Source organism: Glandiceps talaboti, chromosome 1, assembly GCF_964340395.1.
Source record: "Glandiceps talaboti chromosome 1, keGlaTala1.1, whole genome shotgun sequence".
Taxonomy (NCBI): domain Eukaryota; kingdom Metazoa; phylum Hemichordata; class Enteropneusta; family Spengelidae; genus Glandiceps; species Glandiceps talaboti.
In genome coordinates, this window is record NC_135549.1 from 17761364 (window position 1) to 17774623 (window position 13260).

Genomic DNA, 13260 nt, shown 5'->3' on the forward strand with positions numbered 1-13260 from the left:
TGTGAATTACAACTCCTGAAATTACGATGATTTCATTCACTGCAAACCATTATTTAGTTGATAACAAACCCAAGATTACTATAATAACCACTCCCATAAAATGTTTACATTAATATGCAAACAATGTCATTAATATGCAAACCACTCCCACAAAAAGTACACATTCACTCATTCATATATATGCAAATTATTACTCCAAAACATGATCATTTTGATAAGGTCAGTGAAACCAAGTTTTCCCCTCAAAGACTCACAAGCAGATAACAACAGGCAGTACATGTAATATGGTAAATGAAACCAAGTCTACCCTCCACCACTCCCCCTCAAATATGGACAAAATCAAACCTATAACAGCAGGCAGACCATTTCTGGTATAAAAACAAACTTACATTGCATAGGGAGTTAAATTACAGACAAAAAGTAAGTTACATTCCAGTTTTTATATCTAATTGATCTATGTATAATATTATCTATACATCTACATTTTATCTATATTTTATCTACATACAATTTATTTTCACCTTTCCAAGTTTCATTATCAAATATCTTACAATGATTATATTTGTTTTATCATTTTGAGTTAATTTTTTTTTCAGTACAAAATTATTTAAAATCGCTAAGGAGCATCAATATATTAGTTACTTACCCTTATAAAACTTTTTAAAATCAAGTTACCATTACTTGTTAAGACCATCTCAAATTCTTAAGTGACATCTCAAACCAACTTTCTTGTCCATTCCTATCATTAATCACTTGTATTAAAAGCGACCAATAAATCATTTCATTAGCATGACTAAAAATCAATATTAGTATGAAAAGAATCAATGATTTTTCGATTAGATTTGAATATTTTCATAGAGTATTTGGGTCATCGATTGAATATGTGTCATTAAAGCACTGCTATATTATATTATACTTTGTGAAACTTGTCTCCCAGTAATGAGTTTTATTTATTTATTATCTATTGTTTAGCTTAGGATTTAAATTGATTAATCATGATAAATTCTTACCTTATATTTTACACTTATTGAATTGATTTAGTTGATAAGCTTAGAAATCTCCACCAAAATCTTCCTTGATCAATTGTTACTGACTTATTTGATTGTTTATGAATATATAATAAGTTCATTTGCATAGCGATGACCAGTTATCGTTGAACAATGCTATAAGTCATCAAACACATTTGAACTATCAAGAAGGTATCATTGATCGAATGGTTATGAAAATTTCAGCACAATTGGATATATATATCTTGTCAAAATGGTCATTCTTTTTCCAATCATGTATTGTGCTTTGTCAGATTTTTTTTCAGTTGTAATATTTAGAAGATTAATATTGTATATCGTTGATCAGGTATTTTAAATTTGACCGTTTTACAATCAACATACCCAAGGAGGATACCTAGTATCATGATTTCATAGGCTTCAAATTGGTGGTTTAAAACAATGTATTTTTAGTAATTTCTTGAATTACGACATTTTCTACCAATTTGAAAGTGTTAGTTGTCTGATTATATATGACACTGGAAATATTATGAAATTTGGTGCATTTTGAATCAAGAACAAATACAAACACAAAAATATGAATACAAACACAAACACACAAACAGTGTGTTAAATGAAAAGGCATTCCAAAATAAATGTAATAATCCTGAGACAGTTCATTCACACAGTACTGGCTAAACTAGCTTGTGAATATTACTTAGTTACTGAAATTAAAGAGAACTGAACATACCGTAGTTGTAATCTTTCAGTAGCCTTCTTTTAGTGTTTTATCAATATAAGTTTACCTAATTCTATGTTATTATATGGTAATTTATATCAAAACAGACCAATTACACATGAAATATTATTCAAATATGTCTTGTACTTGGCAATATTGTTTGTCCTTTGGTGAAGAATGGTTTATTTGCATACAATAATCAGTTTGTTACTGGCTCTGATTTTGGTCATATTAGTGATAAATTCTATTTTGCTATTGTTATGGTGTTCTATTGTGTCTAATTTACATATTGGTGATCATGTCTATTTTGCTATTGTTATGGAATTCTGTTGTGCCTAATTTACATATTAGTGATCAAATATGTTTTGCTATTGTTATGGAATTCTGTTGTGCCTAATTTACATATTAGTGATCAAATATGTTTTGCTATTAGCTGTGGGGTTCTATTGTGTCATATTTTCATACTAGGTATTTAAAGCAACTTCAAAAACACCAATCTCATCTAAAACTCATTTTTTAAATATTAATTAACAGAAATTTGATAGCAAAAAATAATTTGTTAGACTGTTATATACTAATGAAAGAAAAGAACTGGTTAAATTGGTTTTATACCAACTAATTTCCTAAATTGCTCAAATAAGAACAGACTAATGACCGTATGGGGACCTATCCTGACCCAATTTGGTATAAATCCTTTGTAAAGGCCAAGTACTCCCTCTGTTCTTATTATCTTGTTAAAACAATCAAATGAGTGCTTGTACTTGTGTTCTCCTTTGGCAACACCTGTCAAGATAAGCAAAAAAATATGTCAATGCTGGAAGAGCTATCAATGTTGGAAGTGAACTGTCAATGCTATGCTGGAAGTGAACTGTCAATGTTGAAAGAGCTGTCAATGTTGGTACTGAACTGCTAATGTTGGAAGAGCTGTCAATATTGGAACTGAACTTTCAATGTTGGAAGAGCTGTCAATGTTGGTACTGAACTGTTAATGCTGGAACAGAGCTATCAATGCTGGAATAAGTTAAGAATCAAAATTTTGAAAAATGCGATGAAGTGCCTTTGGATTTTGAATAGTGTAACTGGTTCACTAAGAGAACTACTCTGTGCTGACAGAGGCTGTGTTCCAGTAAATGTCCTCTAGCTTTCATTTTTCATATCTACCCCATACTGACCTTTGATATGCTGACTCATAATCCTCGTTTTAACAACATCTACAGGTGAAGTAGTGGCAGCTGTCATAAAACCAGCAAAAAATGAACAGATTACGTGTAATACTGGTCCTTCTTTCATTACGCCTGTATTCAATAAGAAATGCTTTGAATGATCATAGGAAGGAATCTGTAAAATAAAAAAAAATAGTTAAATGCCACACCATACCAAACTAAACCAAACCAAACCAAACCAAAAATACAAGATTTATACTCTGGTCATTAAACATCAAGATAAGAGGTGTCTACATAATTTGCTCTTTTCAGCGAACAATCAAGTTTGCCAAACACAATACTTTTAATACTAGGAACAGTTGGTGTTATGCCGAGACAACAAACACAATGTCTAAGACAGTATTCAAAACACTGTCCACCAAATAAATCATGTCTGTGAATGCTACATTGTACCTAACACAACTATCTTTCTTACATCTTACACACGTCCTTTCCAATCACACTTCCACTAAGTGACACAGTCAAAGGGGAAAACATGAAAACGGGTTCAATAATACATGGACAGATGTTGCAGAAATTGTACTTTCCACACAACTGTGATCTTGGTTGTAGATAAAGGAAGACAGTGATTTTATCATCTTGGTCATACACTCTAATATCCTTTATTCCGTTATAACTCTAGCATCATAGTCTCATTCATTCTGTTTGAGTTTATGAAACAAACTGTAAGGTACCCATCATATCTAATGAGTCATGTGATCTTTGGTTATCTTGCATAAATTATTGGATTGCAGCTGAAAGTGTGATAAAACGGACAGTTATTGAATCAGGTTGGAATGCATCAGTCGCGCTCTCAGCATCTTACTATTGCATACACAAACAGATGGAGAGACACACATCCATGTATTGTGCACGCGTGCGCACACACACACACACACACACACACACACACACACACACACACACACACACACACACACACACACACACACAATTATTCCCAATACTGCTAATGACTTCATAATTTGTACTGAATATAGCAAAGTGAGAAAATATTTTAACATGATTACCAGAGCTATATTATCTTCTGATAGCAGAACTATATAGTTGTATTTAATGCCCTACCTGGGTAGCTGTTAAAATTGCAGCTCTCTGCACAGTTGGACCAACTCCACGATAAAGCCCCTTTACACCTTCATGATGTATAATATCTGAGAATGCATGAAATGTACTCCTGTATCTTTTCTGTTGTCCAGTAGCAAGTCTACCTTCAGCCTGCATCCGAACTTTAATCAAATCTGTTGGTGTAGCGATGGAGCTACCAATAGCACCTAAAAAATGTATAGATATGGGAAAATAGCCAATGAAATAGTTACCATGTCATGTATAGCATGGGACTATAACATGTAACATATGTATATTGAAAGTCATTATCTGGTGTACAGTATGGCAACCTATACAAAATATTCTGTTTTATCAGTAAGATGAAAGATTGTATAGTTTAGTCCACTAAGAGTGCCGTTCAGAAGCAACTTTTAGACCAGAAGGGTCGTGATAGTTGAGTACTATAGCGTCATTCAAAAAACCCCACACCATTTCACAGTATGTTAGGCCAAAGATAGTTTCATTTTCAACCAATGAAAACATTCTGCCAACTTCGGTTTCAGATCACATCAATTTGGGAGCTCAAGGAGTTGTTTTAGATTCATTTTTAACTTTTGTAGGGGAGGTTATAATTATATAGTACATGTATGTGTTTGCATTTGTGTCTGGATATTTTTTACTTATCATCATCAAAATATGTACCAAATCATGTGAAATTTGAAACTTGCATTCAAAAGGTATTGCTTAATTATGCAAACTACCAATTATGGTTAAAAGGTACATTAGAATGCTTTATATATCACATATGCTCTGTTACCATAGGCTAAAAGATATTATAGGATTACTGAAGCAATACAGTTTATTACTGTTCGTAAGAATTAATAGAAATTGATGTTTTATTGCCAGTGGAATAATCCACGTCATCAACAATAAATATGTGAAAAAAATTACTACTTCACAAACTGTTTACATGCACATCTTTCTCACTTGTCATACGAAGCATTATGGATGTCTACAAAGTCTTCTGACATGTTTATCCCTCACTTCATGCTCAAAAAATCTGAAGAATCATCATTGATGTGTACACACGTACATTGAAATCAAAGACTTGCACAAACCTGATGTAGCCCCGGCAGTAATTTTCTTATATAATGGAGTGTGGGCAGGATCTGTGGCACCAAGAAAACCCTTTAATGGTTCATATGCACCAAGTCTTATCGTACTGTATGTGCCCTCTCTTAGCAATGATGGGAAGACGCTGCATAAAATAACAAAATAAAAGACAAATTTGTGGTAAGCAAATATACATTATTTACAGCGCTGTTGTGCAAATATAACTAAATTCATGTTTAGGAGGAAGTGGGCTGGAAGTACAATGGTTTCCATAGAACTTTTTTTTGGACAAAAGAAGAATATTTCAGATCAAATATTTATTGCTATGTTTTACCGACCAGAATACACGTAAGGATGCCATGTAATGTGAGTTAATTATAATGTGCTAACCTCTATACTATTCTGTCGTAATTTATGGTACTCTAAAGAGAGTGGTTTCAATGTTTTCATGCTTGTTAAGTTTAAATAATTGCTTTGTGTTATACACTTTGACAGATTTTAGCCTAACTACTTCAGATGTTTAGGAACCACATGCAAAATTACCCTAGCAAAAATATTGAAGATCGCGCACAATCAGGTGACATTGGATGGCCCTGAAAGTAAAACAGTAGCCACAGTATCTGCAGAAAACAAACGCAATACTTGGCATGCAGAATTCAAACTTGTTTTGAAAAGAAATTAACAATGTCATACACAAAAATGAATTTCCCCTACCTTGCAATGACCCAAATGACACAATGATACCTGCCTGTGATGTTGCTGGCATACTAGTAAAATAGTCTGTGATTTCATACTCGTCCCCATTTTTTTCAAAATTTAGCATAGTATAATGGGGTTTCATAAAACTAGCTTGGGTAGTTACTGGTAGATATATACCCAGGCGGTGAAATTAGCACATATGGAAATAATGATTTTGCTCATGCTCAGTCATTCTTTTCATGGCATATATGCAAATTTCACCTTCAGGGTATGTCTACCAGCTAAAACCCTCTAGAGTCTTCTTAAATCCCGTAACATCACAGGCTTTGTTAAAATGGCAGAAATAATAACGAAGTCTCACAATTCTTACCCTTTATACAACCCTCGTACTCCTTCATCTTTCACAATCTTGACTCCCCCTCTGATAAAGCCATCATAGTATCTGTTCTTAAAGACGGCAACCCCTGTTCCTTTTTGGGCTGCCAATTCTCCTTCAAGCTGCAATCGGATCTTGATAACATCAATGGGGTTTGTAACTGCAATGAGATAACAGCATTATCTGGATGTGACTTATTTCAAATTAAAAGGTCAGACTGAGTCTTTGCATTTGTAAGGGTGTGTAATCCCTTCATATCCCAATTTCACATCATCTCCATTTTGACTGGTCCCAATTTCAACTTGTCAATAAAAACAGTCTTCCAGTAAATCGAAATCTACAGTATGTTTTACTATGCGATATTTTACAGTTTTAACTTACTCTTTACTTAACATGATAAAGTATACATTCTAACCTAACAAGCAGCTAGCTCTTCAAAATAACTGTATCGAGAATATGTATCTCCTCAGCAAAAACAGCATTACCCCTGGTGTAGGCTACAGTCTTGTTCCACAAAACTAAATGCCTCAGCACTTTAAAAACCAGAACATTCCTAATGTCTATATGCAAGAGTGTTATTTGTTGTGGTGTAAAAAACTGAGATTGCAATGGGACGAATTGAATTAGGACAAAATGATTGTGAATCATGTATGAAGGCATGATAGAATAATATGCTGCAGAGTTAAAGTGCAGAATGACAGTGAAAAACAAATCCGTAGCAATAGCAGACTGGACAATGGAGTGACTGTGTGTACACCGCAGTGGCTGGGTAATGAGAAAAACAACAATCTGTCATCTTTCATTCAGTTTTTGGTTATCAGACAAGAAAGTTCAAGATGTATACAAGTGCCGTTGTCCAGTGAACTTTGACAGTGAAACTGAATTGTAGTTGCTTCCTACATTCCATTCACATTGTGATGGAAGAAGTTGGTGTCAATATATCAATACGGAAGATTGTAATGGTAATCTCAGGAATGCACTGAAATTTGTTGTAAATCCATAAATATCACACAAATTAATTTTTAATTTATACATTTGTCGTGTTTAATAAAGTCATTTACAAAAAGAATTTTATATGCAAAGGACGTTGAAAGTGGTCTGAGCTTAAAGCATAGATCTTGGAGAGGACCCGCCAAGATCTAAACTAATGTATGTTGAGACCATCTTTAAAGCCTAAGCCCTTATGGTTGTGATTCACTTCATACCAATTTCAACTCGTCCCATTTCAACTTGCCCCATTTTCACAACTCACACCAATTTCAACTTGCCCCAACAACACTAGTAAACGTTTATAAATCTAAACGGTACATGGACTCGAAGTACGGGGACTGAAAAATTTACATGATTTCATGTACGTGGACAGTCGAAGCGTAGCAAATGTAGCATTTCATAGCAGAAAGTGGTGGTCGTGCATGCATATGGTTTTTGGCTAAGTGTTTGCTAGATCTAGAACTTATACTAGCACAAATGGGCAAAGGTGTCTATTAACTCTCCTCAGTCATGGAATATCACTTTTCGCATTAGGACTTAATGATTACAACCCAAACAATAACCAGGGAGAATATTAAGGACTGACATGCTTACAACTTCTGCGTACGGGTTTTGGAGACCTTGATTAGGTCTGGTGGAAGTGGAATAGATACCATAGACCCTTCAAACTGAGTACTACTAGTTTTGATTTTCATATATGCTTAGGTAAAGAGTTGGGGTGAGTTGAAATTGGGGCGAGTTGAGTGGGATGAGTTGAAATTGGAGCGAGTTGAGTGGGATGAGTTGATCTGTCACCAGCTCTTATCATTTTCTTACCCATGATGCTTCATCCCTTTTTCTACACCAGATGCAAGTTTTGTGTATATACTAGTAATTTAGAGAGGTTATGTAATGTAGACTTGGTGAAAATAATATTGGTAAGCATGAGAAATGCTACTCGGGTAAAACCAGCTTACTACTGTTCCCCTTTAAAGGGATATGCTAAATTAACAGAGGTTTTTGTCAGAAATGCACTTGAGCATTTTTTTTAGCATTTAGCACGTTTATGGTGTTTCAATGTTAAAATTTCTATGCAAATCAAGCTCAACTGAACCCCAACACATACACTTTCAAAAGTGCTTCATTTATGGCCTGTTGATACTGGCCATCTGAGAGGACCTCGATTCTATAGATACTGTATAAATTCCACAATCTTTGACAGTGTCAATATCAACTAACTTCATTACATGGACTGGTTAAACATGGTCCTGCTTGCAGATGGAGTAAGTTGGGGTGGGGTAGGTCCAACTCGGCCCATTGCCAACTCGGCCCATTACCAACTCGGCCCCGGGATTACTAGTCTTGCTGCTAGACGTTCGGGCTTTCTTTCGATGCTATAACTATAAGCGAATGAAGTTCACATGTGAGGGCTTGCCCGAACAGTCTAGCGAATGTCATTTTCAGACCGGACATTCCATTAAGATTATGATAAGCGGTGGGTTGGGCCATATATGCATATATATACTTTAATATATTCAATAACCTATGACCTCTATAAACGTACATACTAATGTGCAATATCACGTGATCATAACAAACTACATATGGTAATACCACTATAGCTTAATTGTGAGTTTGATGAGTGTGTAGACGTTGTCATTCACACATTTCAGTTAACGCATTGGTGGTTATTTATACAAGCCCCTCCTTAAGATGAATATGCATGAAAATTTAAATATTGTCCTCTGTTTGTGCTTGTCGCTAATACGGTTCTCTAATTGGCAGTTATTTATATCCTGATGACATTCGCTAGACCTCGGATGTTCCATCCTTGATAGCGTTGTTCGGCTGTGTGTCGCATTTTATCGGATGAACATCCGAGGGCTACCTGATAGACTAGGGGATTACCAACTCGGCCCAGGTGATCGCCAACTCGGCCCACATGATTGCCAACTCGGCCCATTCAGTGATACCAATTCAGCCCACTGTGTCGTACATTAATTTGTCATCACAGAAATGATATTCTGAACAAGCAGATACAGAAGACAAGCCAAGGTCCATCCAGACTCAGCCTAGTCCTACTGCACTCCTGCACTTTTAAGGTACACGGGGACGAATTGCCTCAACTATTTTGGACTTTGAACTTTTTATAGCAAAGTCATGAATGTCAAAGAGGAGAAACAGGAATTGCAATCGTATTGAACTTGAGGCGAAACTTGGACTAGTTCAACCAAGGGCATGAGGCAACAATTCTGGTGTCTATCAACAATTGAATAACATGAATAAAGACAATATCAAAAAGTTCCGTCAAGTTTATAATTATGTTTATAATTACTTCATTATCTTGATTTAATAATTAATATTTACACAAAACGCGCTGAAAAATAAATAGAATGCGGCGGACTCGTAGCAATAACATGCGTAATGCATGTCTAACTATGTATGCTGCATGTCACGGTGTATCAGCGGCTGCATGTGTATGCTGTGGTGTACCAATTGAGTGGTGCCCCCAACGGTCATATAAATTATCTGTCTTGTCGCGCGATCGCGAGCTCGAATGATTCGAATCTTTGCAACCGTCCACTGGATTTTGAAAATTCAATCTCCACGAGCTCGGCATTTGCTCAATTTGCTCAATATTTGCTCATTTGCTAAAAAAGGAAGGGTAGGACACTTTGGTGTTCTTTTTCGTCGTAAGCTTGAAACCACATCGCCCTCGTTCACGGACGCTTTCGGTTTCGGGCAAACTGACGAGTATTTGTTTACTCAGTCAAATGATGTTGTTACGTTTTTATCTTCATTCAAAGTGTATATTTTGAAGAGACACGGATATGACGACTAATGTTTAATGATTATTTTTACGTAATTTTATGAAAATAATATAGACCGGAATCGACTGTGTGTTCGAGCCTACCGCAACTCTACGGCACCAAATATTGATTAAACCAAGATATTATCAATTGTGTTTTTGTTTATATCCCTCGCAAAAGACGCGCCGTTTCTGAGCTTCAGTTCATATAATATGCTGTTTCGGCAATCTGTTTTACTGTCCCGCAAACGCGACAATGTATTTCAACATGCGAAATATATATCTCACCACAAGAGGGCAGCAGGTGGTATCAAGCTTCGAGAGAAAATTCATGGGTCACATGTTCGATTTGAAGCGTCCTGATTGGTTTATTCGATGCCATGTCCAACCCCTCTGTATTACAAGTTTAAGCAAGGAATACGTTTGAGCTCGAGCGCGCACGCCAAGCAGCGGAGCGCGTCGACGTCGCGTCATCAGCTGTCGCAAGCGCATTAAGCGTCGATTTTGCACCATGTCTATCCATATACTTTCTTTTTTCTTTTTTGGAGTCTTCCATATTTATATAAACTTTTTTTCTGCGATTATTATAAAAAATGTTTCATTTTTTTAAAAGACCAGAAAGTGTACAAGTACATACATATAATATTTTTAATCATTCCATTTCTGGCCTTATACCCAAAATAACAAATATGTATAGACGTGTATAATGAGTTTATCAAACTATACTATAAATAAAGAAGTAAGTATGTAAATGTGACTCATAGCTAACTTGGGCCTTTATTACCTTTATGACATCATTATCATTTTCGAGTTTCACCAGAATTGTTGCCTCATGCCCCTGGTTCAACTGGGACGAATTGAACAGAGTGGGCTGAGTTGGCAGAGGATGGGCCGAGATGGTGGGCCGAGTTGGCAGAGTGTGGGCCGAGTTGGCAATGAGTGGGCCAAGTTGGTGGGCCGAGTTGGCGATGGGCCGAGTTGGACGTGCACCAGTTGGAACTCGATTCTGGTCAGCATCGTGTCCTGTACATTGTACACCGTCGAGTGTCTGCAAGTAGGACTAGTAAGTAATTCATGCACATGCATGTCTTCTGTTGGGGGGGGGGGGGGCAGTGAAGTGAGTTCACAACATCTGGCAAGTATATTACACATACCTCTCGGCTGATAGTATTACTTGATTACTTTTTTTATGCATGACGCGTCACAGCTATTGTTGCCAACACAAATACAAGAAGCCATGACATTGATTCAAGGTCAAGACGGCTAAACATGGTTCACCAAATGGTAAATATCATCTCCATTATCACATTATCAGGCAGGCCATGGATGTTGCCTGTAACAAATTTGAAGACACGCAAACTCGCCTTCTGAACAGAATTTTGGAGCAGTGTGATCTCCGTGTGTAAATATTAGCTGCTGTATGATGGATCTATGTATTGTGTTTAAGCATTCGTTACATGTACACGTAATAGATCTACCGCTAGGCAAATTGGGTCAAAACATTCATCGCACCGAATGAAGTTACGCACTACCAGCCACTCTGCAATTGCAGTATTCACGCCCTACAACCTTGCATGCTGTCATTGATCTAGTGATCTGTTAAGAAAGGGGAGACAGAGTGACTTACCAAAGGCTGCACACATGCAGCTTGTGCCGGCAAGAAGATACCGGACAGCTTCACTTTCACTCCAATCCGCCATTTCCTGAATGTGACCCGTATGACCCCTGACCTCGCTAACTAGGTTGAATATGCAAGGTTAACATTTCCACAACGTCAATGCACGATCATTTGAACGAATGTGCAATCTGCTTTGGATAAATACAACATAATGCCGCAGTATTTGTTGTCAAGTTTGTTCTTGAAGAATCGATTTCGAATATAAATGCCATGTGCTGTACTTGTTGTAGGACAATCCGAACTCTTGACTATTAGTATCGTGGAGTTGTGCGCCCTCATTTGAGTAGTCTTGCTGCTAGACGTTCGGGCTTTCTTCGATGCTATAACTATAAGCGAACGAAGTTCGCATGTGAGGGCTTGCCCGACACTCGATGTTCCATCCTCGATAGCGTTGTTCGGCTGTGTGTCGTATTATTTTATCGGAAGGACATCCAAGGGCTAGCTGATAGACTATCATTTGAGTTGCTTCAACTTCAAATACATTACCATCGGTCACCGTTGGATCAAAATCGAGAGCACAACACATTGTAAAAAATTGCCGACCCATAGCATAGGGAGCTCAGACTCAGTTAGTTCTGTTTACAAGTACAAACAAACAAACAAAACAAAACACAATCAAATAAATAAACAAACAAACAAACAAACAAACAGACATATAAACAAATAAACCGATAAATGAGTAGATAAATACATAAACAACAACAAAACCAACCAACCAACAAATAAACAAACAAACAAACAAATACTACCCCATATAGTCACCTCAGATGAGACCCCTATCTCATTGGTGACTATCTGGGGGTAGTATTTGTTTGTTTATTTATTTGTTTGCTTGTTGGTTGGTTGGTTGGTTGGTTGGTTGGTTGGTTGGTTTGTTGTTTTTTATTCATGTATTTATTTACTCATTTATCAGTTTATTTGTTTATGTTTTAGTTAGTTAGTTGGTTATTTAGTTAGTTAACTAGTTAGTTAGTTAGTTAGTTAGCTAGTTAGTTGGTTATTTAGTTAGTTAACTAGTTAGTTAGTTAGTTAGTTAGCTAGTTAGTTAGTTAATTAGTTAGTTAGCCTTAGTTAGTTAGTTAGTTAGTTAGCTAGTTAGTTAGTTAGTTAGTTAGTTAGTTAGTTAGTTAGTTAGTTTGTTAGTTTGTATGTTTGTTTGTTTGTTTGTTTGTTTGTTTGTTTGTTTGTGTTTTGCTTGTTTACTTGTTTGTTTGCATTTGTAAACAAAACTTACTGAGCTTGAGCTCTCTGTGCCCATATAGGAAGATGCGATAGGAGAAGAAATCAGAATAACATTCGAAATATGTATAATATTATATTTCTCTTTTTAAAAAAATAGTATATAGTTATATAATATGCTAATGTAGCTATTTGTAGATTTTATAGTTTGTGCTATTTTTTCTTTTTGCCTAGTCTATATAAATTACGTTATCACACTACCGTTCATGTCTGTCAATGTTGATAGATATTTTTGCCATTCTCGCAAACCTGAGCTGTTATTTCTTCCGCGACACTGCGAACATTCTCTGAAACCAGAGCTGGTTATTTCTTCCACGACACTGCGAAATAACTCAGTGCGGTGCGTCTTGGACGGTGCCGTAAAAGAGGCTGTGGTTTACGACGATTT

General features: G+C 36.2%; 1 protein-coding gene across 1 annotated transcript; it reads right to left on the reverse strand.

The window, feature by feature from the left end:
- Nucleotides 1-2317: 2317 nt before the first annotated feature.
- LOC144433750 (mitochondrial substrate carrier family protein ucpB-like) lies at nucleotides 2318-11655 on the reverse strand. The gene is made up of 6 exons (XM_078122497.1): nucleotides 11583-11655; nucleotides 6172-6337; nucleotides 5108-5247; nucleotides 4011-4216; nucleotides 2895-3060; nucleotides 2318-2505 (listed from the first exon to the last, which is right to left on the reverse strand). Exons 1-6 carry the CDS (start codon nucleotides 11653-11655, stop codon nucleotides 2318-2320), a joined length of 939 nt encoding a protein of 312 aa, XP_077978623.1.
- Nucleotides 11656-13260: the final 1605 nt, after the last annotated feature.